The sequence below is a fragment of the Podarcis erhardii genome, assembly GCF_964252035.2.
Source record: "Podarcis erhardii genome assembly, chromosome: 2".
Lineage (NCBI taxonomy): Eukaryota > Metazoa > Chordata > Lepidosauria > Squamata > Lacertidae > Podarcis > Podarcis erhardii.
Genome location: NC_138498.1, coordinates 77,696,237 through 77,718,810, shown reverse-complemented (window position 1 = coordinate 77,718,810; position 22,574 = coordinate 77,696,237). Strand labels below are relative to the sequence as shown.

Here is a 22,574-nt window from a genome sequence, read left to right as displayed (position 1 = left end):
GCTAATTTTAATGTTATTACTTACTTTTAAAAATGAATGAAACAGATATCAGTACCTTAATAAAGGTCTGTTTTTGTTTACTTTTGTGGTAGGTGGAACTAGAACTACACACAAATACAGGCTATCAGGAAATTGCCATTCAGTGTCCTTTCAGTTGGAATTTCAACTCATGGAAGAAAACCAGGCAAAGGAAGAAGACGTTCATATCAAACAGGTATATATTAGGAAGTCTGATTTTTCTTTGGCAACCATCTATATTTGGTCACAGCGTCACTTTGATTCTTTTGGTAACTACTTTTCTAGAAAACCTAGTAGCATTTTCCTTCAGCATGAAAGATATAGCATCACTTTTCCTTGCTAATGATTAGTATTTGGTGTGTGCACGTGTGTTTCTAAAAATAAAGCTCATTGCAGTATTTAATTTAAAGCATTTATGCCACACTCTTCAGCTGAAACGGCATCCAAAGTGGCTTATATAAGGTCACTAACAGATATGGCAGCACTGCCTCTCAGGCCAACTATGTAAAGTGATGCAAAATGAAAAAGGGATGAAGAGGAAAGAAGAAAATGAGAGAAACTTCTAGCACCAGTTCTTACAGTTAAAGTTTCGTAACACTAACCAACTTGCATGGAAGTACTGTAGTTGAAGAAGAGCCAAATTTAACTAGTCTCTGAGTAGAGTTGTTTGAGTCACCTTGCCACCCCATCTCTCCTTCTGATAGAATGCAATGAATAGTACTGAGGATTGTATTCAACTAACTTTTAGTATTGAAATTAATGAGCCTATGCTAGTCATGATCATTAATTTCAGTGGGTCTTCTCTGAGTAAAAGACTACACCCCTGAGTGTTTTATGTGTATTTAATCTAGAAACACATGAAAGATTAGTTCTTCTGATTACTTGTTCCATTTAAGAGCACAATCATGTGTTTGCCTATTTAGAAGTAGGCTCCATTGAGTTCAGCTGCTTATTTCAGTGTGTATAGCAGAGGTTTTCAACCTTTTTGAGTCCACGGCTCACTTAACCAACTACATTCTTTCTGCGGCACCCCTGGGGCTCAGGAGCCCAATTAGGTCACCCCTTGCCTGAAGAGCTGGCAGCCTCTCACCCTTTTTTGAACACCCTCCCTTGTGAAGTATTCCCTCATCCTCCTCTCCTCTCCCCTCTCCTTCGAAGTCCTCCCGGGAGAAGTTGCTGCTGCTCTCCCTGGTCTCTGAGCTGACCATCCCCACAAGAGAGGTGCCTCCGAGAAGCAACATTCGCCTGAGGAGCTTATAGCCAGGGCTGCTGTGATAAACAGCTGTGCAAACCTTTGGGAGGCAGACACAGGATAGGGCATCAGAGGAGGGAGGGAAGAAAAGAGGGACAGAGGCCAGTGTTGCCCACGGCATTCCTGACCATCATTCAAGGCACCCAGGGTGCCACGGCACACTGGTTGAAAACCACTGGTGTATGGGATTGTAATCTAAATGGGGTGTGATGGGAGGGTTGAGTTAGAACAAGTTAAAGGTAAAGGGAACCGCCGACCTTCTGATTGGCAAACCCTAGGCTCTGTGGTTTAGACCACATCGCCACCCGCGTCCTGTTAGAACAAGGTAAAAAAGTCTAAATTGCCAGTAGATGGCAGCATTTCCCATCTTCTCATAATGACATAGTCATGAGCATCAAAATATAAATTACTATAGATTTGCCATTTGTATCTTTATTGAAAAATTGTTTCCCCTTTAGAAAAATACATGTACATCAGTGTTTCATAAACTAGCACTGAAATCCAGACTTTTATATTTTCTAACATAGGTCTAAAGTCTGTCATACTCACATTGTTCACATATCCCAGTATGACAGACTGTAGGACACTGTGAGCATGCAAATGGCTTCTGCTTCAACTCCCCACCCACTGCATGAGTGGGAATTGCAAACCATGATTTCTGGCTGATTTTGGGATGGTTTGGGATATAACACTAAACCAAGGATTGCTGTTTGTTCTTTCTGCTCCTGCTAGGGGAGCTGAATTGGAAGCCATCTGTTCATTCATGGTAAACTATTAACTATGGTTGATTGTGATGCATGAACAAGGTGAGTATTGTATTCTTCTGCTCTGAAATATACTATAAAGCTATATAGTACAGTGGTACCTCGGGTTACATACGCTTCAGGTTACAGACTCCACTAACCCAGAAATAGTGCTTCAGGTTAAGAACAGAAATCATGCTCCGGCGGCAGCAGGAGGCCCCATTAGCTAAAGTGGTGCTTCAGGTTAAGAACAGTTTCAGGTTAAGAACGGACCTCCGGAACGAATTAAGTACTTAACCCAAGGTACCACTGTATAAGAAATAGTCTTTAAAACAGTAGCCTCTGTTTATGTGACATCCTAGGTTTCTGACAGAGAAACACCAAATTGTAATATACCTAGCAACCATAGTTACTTTTTACACTTACAATTTAAATACAGCACAAAATAGCACTTTCCTGTAATTTATCTCTGCAACTGTAGCTGTGATAATCCTGCTTGGAACTGGTTAGTAGTCTGTCGTGTGCAGCATTTGCCTTACAACAAACATCTGCTCTCAGTGGCGCAGTTCAGTTGTAATGCTGGTGCTTTTTAAACTGTGGTTAGGTAATCAGTGCTAGGCTGTGGGGTAACACGCTTCCTCTAGAGTGAAATTATCTCCTACATTTAATTGTACATTAATGCTTATTATTAAGATTAGATACTGTCCCCACTTAACCTAGATTTGTTAATCGATTCCAGACTCTAATCTCAAATCCTGATTAAATAAGGAAACTGGCTAGTCTTACATTGGCATGAAGCTGAAATTTATTCCATGGTGACCAAGATGATCAAGGGTTTGTAAACCAAGCCTTATGAGGAATGGTTGAGGGAACTAGGTATGTTTAGCCTGGGAAAGATGAGATATGATAGCCAAATATCTAAAGGGTTGTCACATGGAGGATGGAGCAAGCTTGTTTTCTCCTGCTGCAGAGGGTTGAATCCAAACCGATGGATTCAAGTTATAGGAAAGGAGATTTCAACTAAATATCAGGAAGAACTTTCTGATGGCATAGCTGTTCAACAGTGGAGCGAACCACATCCCCCCCCCCCGAAGGTGGTGGACTCTCCTTCCTTGAAGCTTTTAAAGCAGAGATTGGATGGTTATCTGTCATGGATGCTTTAACTGAGATTCCTGCATTGCAAGAGGTTGAACTAGATGTCCCTCATGGTCCCTTCTAACTCTACAATTCTAAAAATTAAAAGGACTTGGAAAATAAAAAAATATTCACCTTGTGCTAAAAAGATCACAATGTAAGCAGAAGATGTGCCTTCTGGGAGGGCATTCAGCTATCCCTAAATATCCACCTGTAGATCTTTCATACAGTGGAATTGTATGATAATACTGTCTGTAGCTTTAGGTTGTCTGCTGAAATGAAGTAATTTTTCTGTGAAAATTAAAAGACCAGAAATTGTTCACATGATGTCCATTATAAGTGGCAAACTGCCATTTGCAGCATAGTTGAGTTGATGTAATCTGTTGGTCTTTCCCTAAGACTTTTCCATTTACATGGTAATTCCATGAATTACTATTTGTGTCTTGCCAAGATCAGAGAACGAAGGAAAGTAAAAACAAGTAATAGGTTTTCCTTAAGTAAAATGAAAGCGGGTAGGAGTGCAGCAAAGTGAAGGGAGTGAAAATGGTTGATTGTTTGCATGTTGCTGTTATACGTGTATTTGACATCCCTGGAAACCAGCTGTATGGGTGTTGTAGTGTGTTCTCCACATGTTGTGGAAACAATAGCATGAAACAAGAGGTCAAATAAAAACCCCCAAACCTTTAGTTTTTAAAGTATGTGATATCTTAGCTCATCTAAAGAATCTTGCTGAAATGTTTTAGGATAATCAGTTCTAGAACATTGTAATATCTCATGACCATCATGGTTAGCAGCTCTTGATAGCCTGATTCATGGGTAGGCAAACTAAGGCCCGCGGGCCGGATCAGGCCCAATTGCCTTCTGGATCCATCCCGTGGACGGTCTGAGAATCGCCACTTGGATCGCCAGCACACACGTTCTTTCCCTCTCCCTCACACGGTGATGGCACCTCCTCCCTCCCTCCTCCTGGCTTCTCCCCGCCCTGTCTAGAGGAGGAAGGAGGCTGAGCTTTGTTGGTGCCAGCAGCAGCACTCGAGCAGCCGCCATTTTAAGCAGCCCCTCTCTGGAGCCCTTTCGCCAGTAAATTTTTTAACTTGTACCTAAAATGTCCATTTCTTTGTATGGTTTCAGTTATTCTATATTTTTAAGAATGGACTTGTGGTAGCTCATGAATGCTTTGCGCTGCTTTGGGGATATAAATCTAAAATAAAATCTCTTTTCCTCAAGAACTAGGATGTTGCATTTGTCATTTTCCCTTTCAACCACAAGATGGCACTTGGATATAAATATGTAACTTCAGCTTCTGAAGATTTTAGTTTGCCTAAAATATTTCACCCTTGCTAAGTTTTGCTCTTCAGAATGCACATGGAAGCTTTTCAGACAGCAGTAGTTTACTTCTGTGGTAATGTTAACTTTGGTACTGGTTTTCTATTACTGCTTTGGTAGGTAGCAAGCTACTACTGTTCCTTTGTCTCAGAGCATCCACTTTGCATTCAGAAGGCCCCAGATTCAACTCCTGACAGGAATGGAAAGGCCCCCCATCTGAAACCCTGAAGAGCTGCTGCCAGTCAGGGTAGAGTATACTGAACCAGTGGAGCAGTAGTTTGACTCAGTAAAGGGCTGCTTCCTATGTTTCTAAAAGCAGTGGCTGTTCCATAGTTCACAAAATAAAGTCACAGTAGATCAAAAATTCTTCCTAACTATTATTTCTACTTAGAAGGATACATTCTAGCCCTAATCCAAAAATGCCATATCTTAAAAGCATCCCAGAGGAAACAGCAGTAATCATTGCCAGATCTTCCAAGAGTAGTTTAACACTTGTCGAATGCACACTTTACAGTGGTAGAAGGGTAAGCCAGCAGTATAGTGCAAGTTTGACACCTTCTGTATTACTACAGAAGTAGAGAACCCTATTCTTGGCCTCCTTGGCATCAGCAGCATGACTGACTCATGTGCCTTCAGATCTTAGTTTTCCCTAATGTTGAAAAGAATTTGGAGTAGCCTTAACTCATGCAGAGATCAACATAGGACATCCGAATTTCTGCCAAATTGCAGTTTCTCTTAATGGTCACCTTTCATTGATTTATTATGTACTATATATAGAAAAAATCATTGCAATTTGATCATATTTTAGTCCTATATTTGAGTATTTTCTACTTATTTTATCTATTAATAAAACATTTTCTTTTTTCTGAACCAGTGTAACAAAAATGTTTCAGCTATTGTTACGGACCTTAGCATTGTGATAGAATCTGATGAATATTTGGATTTAAGCAAGCTTGTATCAAGGTAAGACTTCTACTAATATATAGAGGAATATCTTTCTTTGCCCAATTCATAGAGATGGTCCAGGAGGATACCATGGTCAGTGGTATGAAAGGCTGCTGAGACTTATAACAGGAGCAGCAGGATTTCAGTTCCCCATCGCTACTTGAGAAAAGGTCATTTGTCAGGGCAACCAAGGCCAAGTCTGGAACAAAACCATGCCTGAACCCAGACTGGAATGTGTCCAGATAGTTTCCTCTAAAAGTACCTGAAGAGGAATTGCTGCCACACTCACAAATACTTTATATGTAAGATGTTCATAGGTCAGAGAACTTATCATGTGAGTTTTTTTAACTCTTCTTTCCTTCCCCTTTAAAATAACCGCAGAAATGGGGGTAGTGACAGTCAAATAGGAGGTTTGTGTAGGGAAATCAAGTGTTAGAAATATGATTTAGTCCTGGTCCAGTGAATTGTGGGGAATCACTATGGGCATGTTTCTAGAAGCAATTCTTAAAGTCAAGGGAGTCACTACAGCATCCCTTGCCTTTGAGAATTGCTACTCAAAATACGCCTGAGGAAGGCTTTCTCTCCCCCTCCCCCAGTAAGAACAGCAGGCTTGGAATAAATAATATTTACAAGTGCATAGTTCCCCCCTCCTTTCCCTTTCAAATCAAACCAAATGGAAGTCAAAAGCAAACACAAAACCCTCAATATGGCTATTTTTATTTTTTAACTATTTAGATCCTTTAGAAACATGCTTGGCCGCAAAATTAAGGTAAAGATAAATGAAAAAAATAAGCTCAGCATCTTTGCAGTACATAAATGCAGGTTTTCTTGTCAGGATTTCTATTTCAGCATGTGGTATTTCCCTGAGCCTAACTGATCTTGAATTTCTCTGCTGGTTGCAGTACATTTGACTCTTTCTCTTCATCTGTGGAAATAGGCAGTGGCATCTCAGAGGTTCTGCCCATTTCTGAGAGTAACATAAAAAGTGGCAGCCAATGTTTAGTATAATCTGTTGTATGGGTCACACAAAGTGATTTACTGTGTTGATTTCATGCAGTAACAGTTTTCATATGTATATAGTGCCCATTGATATTTAGCAAACCAGACTGGGTTTACTTTGGCATACCAGCTCTTGCCTAACATAATTGATGTGGCACATTCACCAAAATAATGATGGGAAAGAGTTTCCCCCCAAAATCTTATAAACGAGTGTTTGGCTTTCATGCTAGATTTGATTGTTAAATCACACAACTAACTCATTGCGTAATTATTTCAAAAGCTGCTTTCTTGATGCAGTATGAAGCATTTAAACTTGACTTTTGCCTACCAGCCAACTGAAATTTGAGTCCATCAGTAGTGTGCCAGAAGTGAGTATTAAATCACATCTGGATCCAATTAAGCACTGAAAGACTACCTACATTTGTAGGTAGTGGAGGAGGGTAAAACATGAAGCATTTTTTGCCATAACTGGAAGGGTCACTGCTTTTGACCCCCCCCCACCCCAGTATGGGTGCAAAAACGTAATCATGCTTTGGTACTCTAATTTTTTTTTTTTTTTTGTAAGACTTAATGTAGAATCCAACAATTCTGAAACATTTCCTTGTTCAACAACATTAAAAGTTATCACACGTAGCTTGTGGTTCATAAGTTGTTGTTTTTTGCATGTGTTACAATTTTCTTTTAACAACTTCATTTTCATGTGACTGTAAACAGTGGTTTAGCGTGACTTGCACAATTTGCAGTGATCCTTGGGTTTATATGTTCCCACCTCTCAAATGGCTGGAGAACTTCAGAAGCATTTTATTTTTTGTTCACCTTAATCAATTTCAGGAGTTCCTGATGGGACTTGTTAGATTAATCCTGCCCAGAGTTTGTTGGTGATGGTAGGGCTTGCAAATGTGTGCTTTTAACATGTATTCTTTGTTAGATATGAGTAAAAGTGCCTGTGGTCTCTTCCCTGCCTTCCCACTCCATCATTGCTGCTGGAAGCTTGACAATCATGAGATGGTAGGGAATGGAGCTGCCAGGCAGAGTGAGTAGGGTGTGTGAGGTCTGTGAAAGTGTCAGTGACAGTTTCTTAACCAAGCAAGCAGATTAATTTTCAGTAACCCTTCACTTGTATCTGTGTAGGCGAGTGTGCAGCATTCGTGGAGCAATGCAATTAAGAATTAAACCAGGATATGGAACACAGATGTAATTACAAATCACAGTTAATGCAAACTGAGTTTTACAAAGCAACTGCAAACTGTAATCTACAGTACTGGTTTGTTGGCCCCAAACTATGGTTTCAGATGTACAAACAAATTATAGTTAAGCTAAACAAACTATGGATTAACATTGCATCCAAATCAGGACTAAGCCTCTCAAGATCTGTTTAAAACAGTACAACAAATCACCCTAAACAGAAGATACACAAAATGATGTGGTATTTGGTTTGAACAGCTTTAGCAAGTTCTTTCCAACAGAGGGCCTAAAGATAATCTAATGATGATCCAGAGATTTAAAAAAAATTATAAATGTATTTTTGTAAGGGGGACGGAAATATTTTTTTATGGCATAATGTTGTTTTCTAGAGTTGAAGAGAGTGGGAATCTTTTGCTGTTCTTCAAATGTCTCTCCTATTTCACTGAGTGGTGTGATCATCGGAAACGCACTTTGACCCATTTCAAGGTAGTGTTTTGAAAAGTTATGCTTTCTTTTAAACCTTCCTTTTTCTCTGTTAACCAGCTTCATTATGGAACAAGAGGAAACTGAATGACATTGGTTTTTGAAATATGGGTTAATTTAATGCTACTGCAAGTTTTGGGGAAAATATAAATTCATGGTTGTTTGGTTCTGTGCTATTTTAAAAATATCAGTCCCTCAAAAATAATGTTTTATGTTTGTGTGGACTGCCGAGCTTGAAACTTTTCACTGTCTTGTCTGTTGAGGTTCTGGGAGAGTCAAGATCATTGTGTGGTTGGTAGGCTGACAAGACTCCTCATCTGTAAGTCTGAACTGTTAGTCACAAATTCAGAGTCTGGTAACTCTGGAATTGTCATAGAAGAGGACTGGGGACTGGGTCACAACAGTTTGAGAATTCCCCCAATATGCCTATTGAGGGAAGGGGAGAAGGGTTTAGTGGAGAGCAAATAAAGGGTTCAATTTGTTTGTCATAGGATGTAGGAGGAGGAGTGGCAAATCATGGAACGTAAGACTGAGGAAGATGCTGTGATCAAATAAACTTTCAATCTACCTGGCTGTAGGTGGAGATTGAAAGTGCTCAAATAAGGAAAGGATTGAGGTAATAAAATGGAAGTGAGGTTTGGTGCCATTGCCCAACCACATCTTTTGCCAAAGACATACTATGTATTATCATCTTTGCCCAGTCATAGAAGACCATTTACTTACAAAGGAGTAGTGAAGTATGTCCTCTTTCTTACTTTTTCTTTCTGATGGTTTGTATTATAAGACATGTTAGAGTTTTAGTCAATAGGTAACACACACAAACTAAAAACAAACAGTAATCTCTAAAGATTTTGCCATGTAAATGAGATTGGATACATAGTACAATTAAAGCAGCATAGCTAGAGCAGAGCTTAATAGCTGTAAAAATCTTCAATACTAGTAAATAATTAAATCAGAAAAGAACATATCTGATATGAAAAAAGAGAACGCAGAATTTACTGATAAAAAGGTACTTCTGAAGAAGTCTTCAGCTGACATACACAAAGTTGGACAATTATATTCTAACCAGCCCAAATGACTTCTGTTTTGAGATAAGGGTTTAAACTCTGGCTGATCACAGCACAGATATCACAATCTAAAAATAGTCATGTGGTGGCTTGAGGAGAGTGATATATTAAATACAATAAAAATTCACAGTTATTGCTTATTCTTACTGCAGAGTACTATGCATGATTGGGTAGAATCAAGTTCCACAGAGCTCAATAGAGTAACTTAGAATTGTGCATAAGATTGTGGTTGTCTGTAAATACCTATTTGAATTGTATAGGACTGTACTTAATATTACCAAAATGGATGCATTTCCCTTCTAAGTACATTGACAGCTTAAAGAGTGTCAATAAGGTACATTATGAATTGTTCAGTTATTAATATTCTTCAGGGTTTTTCAGATAATGAGTAATTGTTTTTTTGGTAACAGTGTTCAATGCAGAGACTATGTTGCATGGTATCTTTTAAGCAATATTAATATTGCCAAGCATGAGTTTCAGGTGCTGACTATTTCTGATTCAGAAATCTAAACAACTCAATCTGACTGGTCTCATTCACATGATGAAATCCTGGCTTAATAACCTAGGATTTGTATGAGGTTCATGCACCTTTACACAGACCCTTTGCTTTCTCTTCACACTTCCGTTTCTGTAAGTGGAAAAGCAAACTAAGAAGTTGCCAACTTTAAACAATGGGAAACTTCCTCAGATCTATTTGTAGGTCTGTTACTGATTAAAGATGAAAAGCTGCTTGTTGCCTCCATTTTATCCCCAATATATTGTGTCCTACTTTGCCATTAGACAAAAAACTGGTGTCTTAAATCCAGCTACTTTATGTTTGCTAGAAAATAACAGAAGTTTATTCTGCTTCAGCAAAATCTGTCTCATTTCTCCCATGTTGTGCATTATGTGTTTCCTATATAAAACACATTAGACTGGTCACATGAGAATGCTACCCATTCTCTCTACATCAGCTGATTATTCTCCACACAGTGTTAAAGCATTTATTCTTTTGAAATACAGGCAACCCCCCATTTATGTGGGGGTTACGTTCCGAGGTACTGCACGTGTCAGTGAAATAGTGCATACTTGAAACACAGTTGAAAACAAAAGCCTGCAAACACCCTGTTCCCCACCGTCGCCCCATTCTTCCTCTTTTTGTGATTTTTTGGGCCACTTTCGGGTTCAGCGTGATGCGCATTTACATGGTCTTGCACATATTGAATGCACATAGATGGGGCATTGCCTGTAGATTGGTTCCCTTGAAAAAAGAGTACGTTACTGGTTTTATATTTGAGTCTAAGTTCTAGAAATAAAAAAGGCTCAGGCTTATTAAATCAGAAGGTGCATTTTCACCAAGTTAAGGTAGAAGTTATAACGGCTAAAAGTGTTGAATATACATATGTGAAGATATTAACATGGAAAGACAAATTGAAACCGTGATAAAATGGTAATCTTTACCTACTTTTTACCATTTTCAGTTTTGTTAATAATTAAAAGTATGTGCCTATAGGCAAGGTTCTCAGGCACATAAAAGCATTGGGGTACTTTCCCAAGATGACTGGGTTGCCATCCATTCTTATGATATCCATGCGTTGCCGAACGTAACGGGTCTGATTGTTCCCTTTGCAGAATGTTTCATCTGTGATGCTGGTTATGTTGTTGAACTGCAAATCAAAACAGTGAACTTGAAAAATCTGAAGTTCCAATGCTAGTTAAAAGATATACTAGTTTGATGTTTTCTTTCATTGAAATCCTATTCAATACTTCTCTCTACAGCACTATAATGATTTCTGTTATAAATATGTACATTGTATATAGGACATGGTTTTTCCAAACTCCTTACACTAATGTTTGGTTCCTTCATGGCTCTTCCTATACAACTTTATTTGTCTATTGCATGGTATTCTTCCCTGAAAATTTCTTCTTTACATGAAGAAAAATAAAACTTGCAGATTCCTATAGATTACAAATGGGAGTCCCTACGCTACAGTAACATATCCCTTCAGAAGAATCTGTAAGTTACCAGAGAACAGTATTCTTTATTGGCCAGGTTGCTGTTTCCCTTGCTTAGGCTTTCAGTGCACAACTTCTATTTTATTTTATTTATTAACTTAATTTATAAACCACCTTTCTGATGAAATATTTTAAAATACAAAAATGAAACAAAAAAATGTAAAGCTGAGTTTTCTTGGGCCATTGGTAGTGTGTGTGTACACACACACACAAATATTTCTTTGTGCAACAGCAACAAAATGTTTTCAGACCTGAAGATTCAGAGTACGCAGGCTCTCTGGCAAGTTAAGTGGGACAGACTCGAGTAAATTGTGTCCTAGGTCGAGAAATGACAAGTTGGTCAGCTTCTGTAAAAGAGAAACAGAAAAGGAGGGGGAAAGAAACTGTTTTACAAGCAGTTTAAACAAGATAATTGGTTACTAATTGGATCTATTGATAGGGATTGGGCTATTCAGTTGTGTTGAAAGATGTTTGAAGCCTGTAGTATAAATAAATATTACTTAATCTAAAAAGAATAACACATTTTTTAAAAAGTGATCTCATTCAGTTCTTTTGGACCAACACCAATATGATAGATGCTGTAGATGCGGAGAGAGGAGCATGAAGAGAATCAAAGATTCCACTGGGCATATATAAGCCATTCAGCATGCCAAAATTAATGAATTAAATCCCAGCTTATTTATGCTACTTTACCTCTTCTCCTTTTCATAACATTAATTCTGAACAACTTGTTTTTGGATATTTTGAGCAAAAAATGGTGAAATGCTATGTAGCATGGTGGGCTGCTATGTTAAGAAACAAGATGACAGCCCTCTTGGGGATGCAAAACTAGTTGTACGGTCCTTTGGATTGGGATCCCATGCAATATTGTATTGAAGAAGTAGAAAAGCTTCCCAAAGCATAAACTATAAACTACAGGACAAATCTTGGGTATAGTTCTTAGATAGTCTGAAGAGCTAAACCACAAGATTGGGTTCGGACGACGTGCACACGCCAGGCCATGGCTCACTCTAGCACAGCAGCAAAACAACTGAGGAGGAACCAAGTGGCCAGGATGTTCTCTCATGGAGCGTACATGTTGCACTAAGCCATGGTTTGGCTTAGCATGACATAGGAATCAATTGTAATAATAAATTTTATTACCTTGAAAGCGTTTGCTTTAATTCCTCTGCTTTTAATAAAGTTATTGTTTGCTTTCAGTGAAGTTAGCTTTGGAGGCAAAGCTGGAAGCTTGGCAAGTCTATTATCAGCAAGTGAAAGTTCTTCTAATAATACTAGTTTTGCAAAGGTCCCATCTTCAATATCTTGTATCATATTTCCAGTCAAATCTATTCTTTTCAGTGTGGCTAAAAAAGAAGAAAGAAAGAAAAGATAGGCTCTGATGCTTTTCGTAAGCAGTCACCTGCTAAGCCCCTAGTAAAGTGTTGCTGCATAATAGGCTGTGCTGTGCAGCCTGGTTATGGAGTCCTGGGTATTGCACTGATAATTTTTCTCCCCGGGAGAGCTTCAAATAAACTAAGCTTGCCTTCAATGTCCTCCAATGTTCTTCCTTTACAGTGGCAGCGCCAATTGTAAATGTCTAATTCATTATTTTAAGCACTAGCCTGGTAACCACAGATGACCAGGAATTTCATGCAACTGAGTGAGCAGACTAGTGCAAGGGAATGCTCATTCCTCTTCTGTGCACATGGGCTGTCAAGGAAGAGAAGCCCCCCACCACTACACTCAGTAATAAAAGTGCACAAACAGGCTCACCTCCTCAGCTGTTATCTCTCTTTTACCACTTAATCAAATGATTGCTCTGCAGCCCTCTGAGGAGCTGGGTGGTTGGCTCAGTAGGAAGGTTTAAACCACAGCACTAAAGCTACTTTATTTTTTTATCCCTTTTTGCTGCGATTTTGGCATTTGATCAGGCTGCTCAAGGGTACCCAGTGTCTGCTTCCTGCCAGCTTACACAATGTTGTCCTGCTAATCTATGAGCATGTATTCTTTTTTTGGTCTTCCTCCTAGAGTAGCACTGTGTTCAACTTACAGAAAAGAGTTCTAGGATTAATCCTTTCTCATTCAGTGGGCATTGTTCAAGGAAAGTACTATGCTGTTTTATCTTATTTCTAGGGTTGTCATTGATGAAGAAATATTAATTAATTAATTAATTAATCAATTAAATACTTAATTAACCATACATGTATATGCATATGAAGAAAATGGTACTGCTGAAGATTAAAATATTCTTTCTTAGTTGTTATCTAGGTCTGACTTTGTGGCCACAGGAATCATGTAAAGAGATAGTCCCTTGTGTGGGAAAGGATTGCTTCTTCCAGGATGGTGATTCATACAATACCTGTGGTTATTTATCTGCAAAAATAAGTTTTAAAAATAAGAATAATAAATGAATTGAACTTAAAAAGAATAGAGTGATCTTGGTCAGTGTTTATTTGTTTACTAATATAGATGGTTGCAGTTAAAATTTTATGAATGAGATGTAAATCACCTTCAGTAGCAGTAGTATATGGACATGAATTTAAAGGTAATGAAATGTATTTTTAATGTTTTACCCAAACCTTTAGTATAGTCAAGAAGTATGGTACGTAGTTTTAAATCAAGTATATACTTACGAATTTCAGCAAAATCAGATACTTTCAGCTTCTTGATTTTGTTGAAACGTGCATAAAGATAGCCAGTTTCTTTTGGCAGAGCTGGAACACTTTCCATATCTGTTTCTTCACAGTAAACTGAACCACTTAAACAAACACACAGCAGACAAGTAGCCAAATCTGAAATAAGATAATTTTGTTTCTATGTAAGTGGAATGTTGGACAGTTGATTGTCTGTCAGTCCTAGTGGCACACTTTATGGGGCATAAATGCTATATTCAAATTGTCTTACATGCATTTTGCAGACATTAGGATATGGAAACATTTTTTTACTCATATCACATGAGGCCTTCGGACAGTTTTGAATTTAGTGTCAGTCAACAGAATTTTTTATATAGCACTTTATTCAAACAGACTTGATCTAGTAAATTTTAGAATTTAGATTTCTAAAGCATAGAAACTTACCATATCTTGTAAATTTGAGATAGTGTACGTATTCTTTCTAAAATGTTTTCAACTCCATTTCTTATTGTTGTATGGGTTGAAAAATACAGATAGATGAAAGGATAACAAATGTAGGTTAACTAGAATTCCAGGTTTAATAGTCAGATCATGAGAAATAGTCTCTATTTTCTTTTTATTTGCTTTAATTGTAATATTTCTCAAACCTTAGGATATTGGAATGAAATTTGATATGACAAATGGGTTCAATCCTCCTCATTTGTTTTCAAGGAGAGGAATCTACTCACTTCACTATTGCCTACAGAGGTACTTCTAGTTACGAACTTCATTCATTCCGGAGGTCCGTTCTTAACTTGAAACTGTTCTTAACTAGAGGCGTGCTTTCGCTAATGGGCCCTCTTGCTGCCACTGTGCCGCTGGCACATGATTTCCATTCTCATCCTGGGGCAAAGTTCTCAACTCGAGGTAACTCTTCCAGGTTAGTGGAGTTTGTAACCTGACGCGTTTGTAACCTGAGGCATTTTTAACTCGAGGTACCACTGTATTTTTGTTCTCCATCCCCTGTTCTTCTGACACTGAGAAACCTTAGTCATGATTCTGAAGCAGCTAGACCCAACACTGATTGATCACATATTGTCAGCACTAACACTGTAGTTGAGAAGTGAGATCTGTTGCTGAGCTTTCTGCTTTCTCTGGCATCATTTTTGTCTGGGAAAATGCAACTCTGTGATATCTGTGAGCATGTGCTTGCTGTCTAGGCTTATAAAAAAAGTACAATTTTTAAAGCCTGCAGTATGTGAGTGTGTATGCACACAGCTGCCAAAACATGCTTCTCTGACTAGAAGCATTAGAAATAGGAGAGAAGGGGAGACCAGTGCATCTTGCACTTTGTGGTTCATTCAGGGCAATCATTACTTGCTCCAAGCAAGTGGCAAGTTTAATTCTGATGCTTATGTCAGTGTGCATACTTTCTCACATTTTTGGTAACTATTTTGTTTGTTTGTTTTAAGCTTGATATTATACTGTAATGTGGTAAAATCTTACCTGTTAAATTTGTTGATCCCTCACTAAGTATCTCTTCATCTCTCTGCATTTGCAGTTCATTTTCGTGGAAAAGGAGCATATCATTGCTTTCCTTATATGTAGGAAGTTATAAAAACACATGCAGGGATTAATATATTATTTTTCAATAGTGGTGGTAAAACCTTTAAAAGTTAATAAACCACATTGTCTGGAACATTTCCTGGAGCACTGGAAACAATCTAGTTTAAAACACACACACCAAAATCTAACATTCAGCAGTACTTCTGGGATAGGGTAACTTCATGTGACACCTCATGTTGAGTACAGACAGTTAAATTAAGCAATACTTTGTTATTTCCATTTGATAGTGGGCAGATCAGATGTCATGTTCCTGGCCCAACAACCATGATTTATTGGATCAGACATGCACCGCGTGTGAGCTTCTTTCCCTGGCACACCCAGCTTAATACAATATAACCTGGCTGGTAGTTTGCTGTGATGACTGAACTGGGAGGTTGTGGGTTTAATGCTCCCTGTAAAGGTAAAGGGACCCCTGACCATTAGGTCCAGTCATGGCCGACTCTGGGGTTGCGGCGCTCATCTTGCTTTATTGGCCGAGGGAGCCGGCGTACAGCTTCCGGGTCATGTGGCCAGCATGACTAAGCCGCTTCTGGCAAACCAGAGCAGTGCACGGAAACGCCGTTTACCTTCCCACCGGAGCGGTACCTATTTATCTACTTGCACTTTGACGTGCTTTCAAACTGCTAGGTTGGCAGGAGCAGGGACCGAGCAATGGGAGCTCACCCCGTCGTGGGGATTCGAACCGCTGGCCTACCGATCAGTAAGTCCTAGGCTCTGTGGTTTAATCCACAGCGCCACCCTTGTCCCAGTGCTCCCTGTAACTGGGATCAAACCATGGTTACCAATTCTGAATTGCAATGAACACTCAGACTAATAAGAAGTGGGATGGTGTGTGGAGGCAGTGGCAGGCTGGATGTGGACCAGCAAAGGTGTTGTATGTTCCAATTTCTTGAGTCCAAGAGGTAAACACAGCTTGTTCTGGACAGGATTGCACTCCACTGGAAGGAGCAGGTTGATAGCTTGGGGATACTCCTGGCTCCAGCACTGTTACTTGAGGTCTAAGTGGCCTCCGTGGCTAGGAATGCCTATTTCCAGCTATGGCTTGTTTGCCAGCTATGGCCCCGTTTGGACAGAGATGACTTGGCCACAGTACTCAGTGCTCTGATAACTTCCAGGTTGGATTATTACAGTGCACTCTGGAGCTGCCCTTTAAGATGACTTAGAAACTTGTACTGGTTCAAAATGCAACAGCCAGATTACTGACTGGGGCTGCCTTTACTACTCATATATAACCCCTGTTCTAAAACAGCTGCATTGGCTGCTAATTCTTTTCTGGGCCCAATTTAAGGTGCTTACGCTAGTATTTAAAGCCCCAAACAATTTAGACCTCAAATATCTGAACGGCCCCTTGATTCCCTGCAGACCCTCCCCAGTGTTAATATTAGTAGAGGGGGCCCTCTTGGTAGTTCCATCAGAATTTTGGAAGTTCAGAATCCTGCCCTGGGATCTGCTGGGAAAATGAAATGAGGGAATAAAAGCCTCTCAGATACCACAACAACACTTTGAAGCTGGACAAACAACTGATTGTGTTTTGCTCCATATCATTATAGTTGAGACAACTACTGGGACTGAGCTGACCATCCTTTTTGCAACTCCATATTGCTCAGCCATCAAGCAGGATCACCCCTCATCACATCAACTGGGTCCTCTGACCTTTCATTTATTGTTTAGGTATATGAAACATTTATAAACTGCTTAATACAGGCAGTGGCCATTTTAGGTGTGACTTATATGTGTGTGACTGTGTACATGTGCATCACACTGAACCTGGAAGCCACCCAAAAAATCACAAAAAGGAACGGGGCAGAACGGGATGTTTGCCGGCTTTTTCAGTGGTGTTTCTAATACATGTGATTTCACTTACACACGCAGTGTCTTGGAACGTAACTTGGGAGTTGCCTTATTTAAAAATCTCAGAGCAGCATGACTATGGATAGTTACAGCCATTTCTGTACAACAGTGATGTTTCTGGGATTTTCTTGTGCCTTCGGTTGCATAGGAGGAAATCCCGGTATGCATTTCCTCAGGAGGATGTCACTGCCCATAGATTGGCAATGGGGCTGCAGCGGAACAATTGCCATATGGGGGGCTTCCTGGCTCCAAGGGGTACTAGTTAAGATGGCTATGTTACCCCAGCATTGAGAGCAGCATGCCTCTGAAAACCAGTTGCTTGTAAGCTTCCCATAGGCATCTTGTTGGCCCTTGGAGAATAGAATGTTGGACAAGCTAGATCTTTGGCAGGGTTTTCCTTATGTAGTCATGTTTTGAAGAGACATGGAATGGTGGAGGGATCCAACAAGGTGACTTAATTTAATTTACTGTAAACTTGTGAGCAGGGTTTTGTTCTACTGGGTCATTTTTCCTTCAGGCTGTTTTATTAATAATTATAAATCATACCCCAGTCCCCCCTCAAGGTATGCAAATGTGCCACCGAGTTTGGGTATTGCTGCTTTGATGTTGTTCTTGTTCATGAATTAAAAGACAGGGAAATCATAAATGGTATTAAAATATGAGGTGACAAACTATTGTGCTACTTGCAAAAATTCAGGTAAATGTATGGAATATATGAGAAGAGCTTAAGTCTTTGATCCACTTAAATGCTCATTGAGTTAATTTTGTTGTCCATATCCTGTTTGAGTATTATGAATAGAAAAGCAATTTGTCTTTGTTTTAATACCCTTCAGTTGTAACCCCTGTATTTGGTTCTCTTTTAAGTGAAACATTAGCTTCTTCCCATTTAGTACTCTAATCGCTTTGGCTGCCCTTCTTTAACCCCTTTCTCACTTCTTCTTTTCATTATTAAATGTATTACTCATCCTTCACTGAAGGACCCAGGGTGGATTATAGCAATCTCAAACATCATTAAACGCATCTTACATTACATGGGCTAGTTTTGCATAAAACAAATTCGCAAGATATGTACTATAAACTGAAATTCATCTTACTGAAGCGCCATCTACTGGTGCAAAGCACAGTTTACTCTATTTAAAATGTTACACTTTCTCCTTTTTAGGTAAACAATTTTAAAAATAGTAAATAGACATCTTTAAGGAATAAACAGTTAAGAACTTAATACATGTGCAGATAATGTAATAATTAAATTGTCACCAACTGTGACAGCTGGTTAGAGCATGGTGCTAATAACGCCAAGGTTTCAGGTTTGATCCACGTATGGGACAACTGCATATTCCTGCATTGCAGGGGGTTGGGCTAGATGATCATCAGGGTCCCTTCCAGCTTTATGATTCTATGAATACTGCTGCCCTGGATGAGTTGCACTTCCCTTGAAAGAGCAAGTAGGCAGAATGGGAGTGTTTTTGGCTCTAGCTTTGTCACATGCCCAACCGCAACAACAACATAAATGCTAAAACCTTAAATTTCTTTTTGGCATTGGCTCTGAACATCATGTTATGAGGCTTTGATCCACCATAGGTTTTCTGCATATGTGTACTACATTCTAGACAATATAATTTTAAATACTGATTTATTTATTATTTGTACTTGTAGCCCGCCCATCACTGAATGGTCACAAGGCAGGTATTTAATACTATTGAATAGGGCAGCACATTGTAAATTCATTAAATGTAGTGGCAGTTTATAAGGCTTGTTAAGGTACAATGCTCTGTTTTGGTTTGAATAATTGAGGGTTGTACTGTATAGCTGTTTATCATTTATATAATGCACAAAATTCCTTATAATATATGTTAATGTTGCTCTCATAAAATAGGCCACTGTTAAACCTATTTTACACAAAAGGGATTGGGGGGTTGGGATAAGCCTAAGACTTGTCTAGACCAGAAAATGAGTTCATGATAGATCAATGGACCACACTTGATTTTTTGTATATCAGTGCAGAATGGTCACTCTTTATGATAATGTAACAGATAATTGGTAAAATGTACTTTTGAAATAAAAGGGGAAGAAAGTCATGCATTAAGGCAAACGTGGGCTCACACCCATTGTTTGTGGCCCACATAGGTATGTCACATTGCCCATTCCTATGCGCCCAAACAGTTCCACTATGATAAAGGAACAAAATAAAACAATTGTGTGTAACTATATTATGATTTTATTTTGGCTAACTTTACATTATCCTTATTTTTTCCACTTGTTTTCATAATTACCCATGGAACATGCTTGCATGCATAGATGAACACAGAACTTGTCAAATACCTGATTTTTTACTGCATCCTGTGGCTTGTCTTCATAATCCTCCTTAAATATTATGTCTTCATAACTTTGCTTAAATACTGTCTCTTCAAGAGTGGCCAAACCAGAGTCATAAAATGTGGCTGAGTGTTGTTTAGGTGGTGCCAACTTCACCAAGGGCAACAAAAAATAAAAGAAGAGACCAAATTTCTGCAAAGTCTTCATTTTGAGAGGCTGAGGCTTGTATTGAGCTGGAAGGACTAAGCAGAATGATTTCTTTGTGACTGGAAATAAAAAAAGCAATCTCTCAAAACAATATTTAAAGCGTAGAGGTCTAGTTGGCAGTGATTTCTAATGCTTAAGGAACGTGGAAAAATTATTAACTCTTAGCATTCTTTCTATAAATATCTCCAATGTTAAAAAGTTGACAATGTACAGTGTAGAAAAATAGAAGTACAAATTGATACATTGCAGACTTGTTTTGTGAGTTAAGTGCTGATAGAAATACATACAAAACATTGTTTTAGATTTTGTATGTATGGTGATGAAATAGTTAAAAGGAACAGGGCTGAGCCCAGCCTGGGACTGAAAAGTATTTTTTTCATTGTCTTAAGGACTATTTTGTAGAGCAAACTAAACTTTGAAATATGCAACAAAGTAATAACAATGTATTTAACTATAAAAAATAGCATGCATACAATAGAAAAAAAATACTTTAACTTTTAACATATGTAATCTAGTATATAATAAACTTTTACAATAACTTGTTAAAACTGATAAGATAACTTCTTGGAAGATAACACCTACCGTTTTCGCTGATTGAGATCTCTTGTGTGACTGTTTCAATATGGTTTTCTCTTCATTAATTCCAAATGGCTAGACAAGAGTGAGATTATTTTCAGCAGTCTGAAATGATACTACTGCAAAAACTGTCAAACTTTAAAAGCACCTTCTGTGGGGTAAATAAGGCTGGGTCAGCATGCAGTCTTGAATGCAAAATGATAAATCAGTCCTGCTCGGCTAATATATTGGAAAATATTCAACTTAATATGTTAATATAGTTGCTCTTATCGTTCAAAGCTTTAACTGGACCAACTGCAGTTTCATGCAATAAAGACAAGCAAAGTCATATGCTTCTCATTTAGTTTAGCATTTAATGGAAGACAAAGGAGCTGACTTCCGTTTCAGTTTAGGCATACGCATTCCACTTTTTTTGTGCAGTTAAAACTTGCAACTCAAGATACACACAGAGGAAATTCAAGCTTTTAGTTTGCAGTTTAGTTGGTTGTAGGTTTTGAAAATCTTGAGAGCATTCCAACCTTAACAGCTCATTACAGAAAACAGTGTGATGTATATTCACTGAGAATACAGTTTGTAATAGAAGCAGATTTGCATATGAAAATGACATATGACAGAAAGTGCATATGGCAGAAAAATTACATTTCATTGAAAAATAATTCAGATTCATGTCTTGATATGAAAAGTGCTTCCTATGTTTTATACCTCTTAAAAGAAGGGAAATCTTTCAGTTTTATACACAGCCAGCGAAGATAAACAGAACCTAAATGTACAAACAGCATTTATTGTTGAAAGACATCACTGCTGAAACTGTCTGTGCTTTGGTATGTTACTTTTAGCTGGGACTCCAAATAGAAGATGCATCAGCTGAGAATATTTTCATTTGGATTAGTTTTGTAAGCCCAAAGCTATGTTGTTGTAGAATGTTTATTGCTCCAAGAAAAGCCAAAGTTCAGACACCAGCTGTTTGCTGTGGAACGCCATCTCAGTTGGAGTTGGATGCTTTGCTTTAAGTACATCTGCTGGTTTACAGTCTTCATTTGAAACTTGATCCATTCTGAACATAAATGTTTCCCCTGAATTCACTGTGCAGATGGAAAATAATGGTAGCAAAACTGAAAATCGGTGCATGTTATATTAAAATACTATGTGTCCTGTTAATATTAATACTGAGGCACCAGAAGAATTTTAAAGTTTTTTAGCCCAACTGTTCCTATCATTGGTTTCATTTTCTCTTAAATTCAGTGACTGATGACAATTTCTCTCACTTTTATGCCACTTTTACAACTCAAGTCCCGGACTGGACTGCATCCGGAGCAGTGTTCACTCAAGCGTTATCCTCCTCCAAAAGCCACTCCCGGGGAAATGTCTGACAGTGGGGTGGGAAAAGAGAGTTGTCAGGAGTGGGTGTAAGGAATCACTGGAGAAAGCTCTTGCACAATTCACCCACCCAACATTCCAGGCCATTCCTGAAACTTTTTGACCCTTGGGATATGCTTTTGGATGGGCAGACAACTGTGCAGGGGAGGAGAGGGTAGAGCATTCACTTTGCAGGAGCACTGCTTTGATTGCAACCTGTGGTGTTTAAGAAGAAAAGTAAAATTGAGCCTGTTGTTGTTGAGATAACTGTTGTTGCTCTTTTGACTCTTTTTATAATATGATCCTCTGAGATTTTATTTCTTTGTATGTTGGCAGGTAGACTGTAAATTGAACTGGAAAGCTCATCCCCTCAAATTTGGATGCAAATTGTGATTTTAATAAGGCTCTGCCTATAAGGCAAAGAACTCCCCAGTCATTTTTCTCAGTTTGTTTAACTGTATAGGGAAGGGGCCAAGGCCTCCTTTCATCTCTATTACTCCTGCAGACATGCATTTACTAGCTCAGTAATTTCCAAAGTGTATGCCAGGACAAATGAGTGTACTGTAACAGAACTGCTAATATAGAGCTTTCCAAACTTTTCATGTTGATGACACACTTTTTAGACATGCATCATTTCACGACACAGTTTTACTAGCAACCCAGGGGTTAAACTAACCCTTTTCCAGCCTTGGGAGGAGCATGAGGAGCATTTGCATGACACACTTACAGGATGCAGCCGACATACTAATGTGTCATGACACACAGTTTGGAAAGCTCTGTGCTAGTATGCTGTAGTCATAATGAGGGTGTCTGCCACATCTCTGAACTGTATGTGATTGGTATAATTCAGTCATTGCTGTAATAGAGAAACACTAGGATTTTTAGCCACTGGAAGGAAGTT

The 22,574-nt window shown here is 38.7% G+C and overlaps 2 protein-coding genes across 5 annotated transcripts in view; one reads left to right on the top strand and one right to left on the bottom strand.

Moving 5' to 3' along the window:
• CENPP (centromere protein P) overlaps positions 1-22,574 on the top strand; it is a 148,050-nt gene that overhangs the window by 4,648 nt on the left and 120,828 nt on the right. For all 3 annotated transcript variants that reach the window (XM_081848577.1, XM_081848575.1, XM_081848576.1), the window contains exons 4-6: positions 93-214; positions 5,348-5,436; positions 7,992-8,088. In XM_081848577.1, coding sequence (XP_081704703.1) covers positions 93-214; positions 5,348-5,436; positions 7,992-8,088 — 308 coding nt within the window. The remainder of the gene's footprint in view (positions 1-92; positions 215-5,347; positions 5,437-7,991; positions 8,089-22,574) is intronic.
• Positions 6,119-20,642, bottom strand: OGN (osteoglycin). 2 transcript variants are annotated; one of them, XM_081848574.1, is made up of 7 exons: positions 20,324-20,642; positions 19,541-19,776; positions 15,248-15,338; positions 13,763-13,921; positions 12,291-12,493; positions 11,399-11,494; positions 6,119-10,798 (listed from the first exon to the last, which is right to left on the bottom strand). In XM_081848574.1, the coding sequence occupies exons 2-7, from the start codon at positions 19,739-19,741 to the stop codon at positions 10,625-10,627; spliced, it is 924 nt and encodes a 307-aa protein (XP_081704700.1). In that variant the 5' UTR covers positions 19,742-19,776; positions 20,324-20,642; the 3' UTR covers positions 6,119-10,624. The 2 variants fall into 2 exon arrangements, with proteins under 2 accessions (XP_081704700.1, XP_081704699.1); XM_081848573.1 differs by having other exon boundaries at positions 19,541-19,800; positions 20,324-20,641.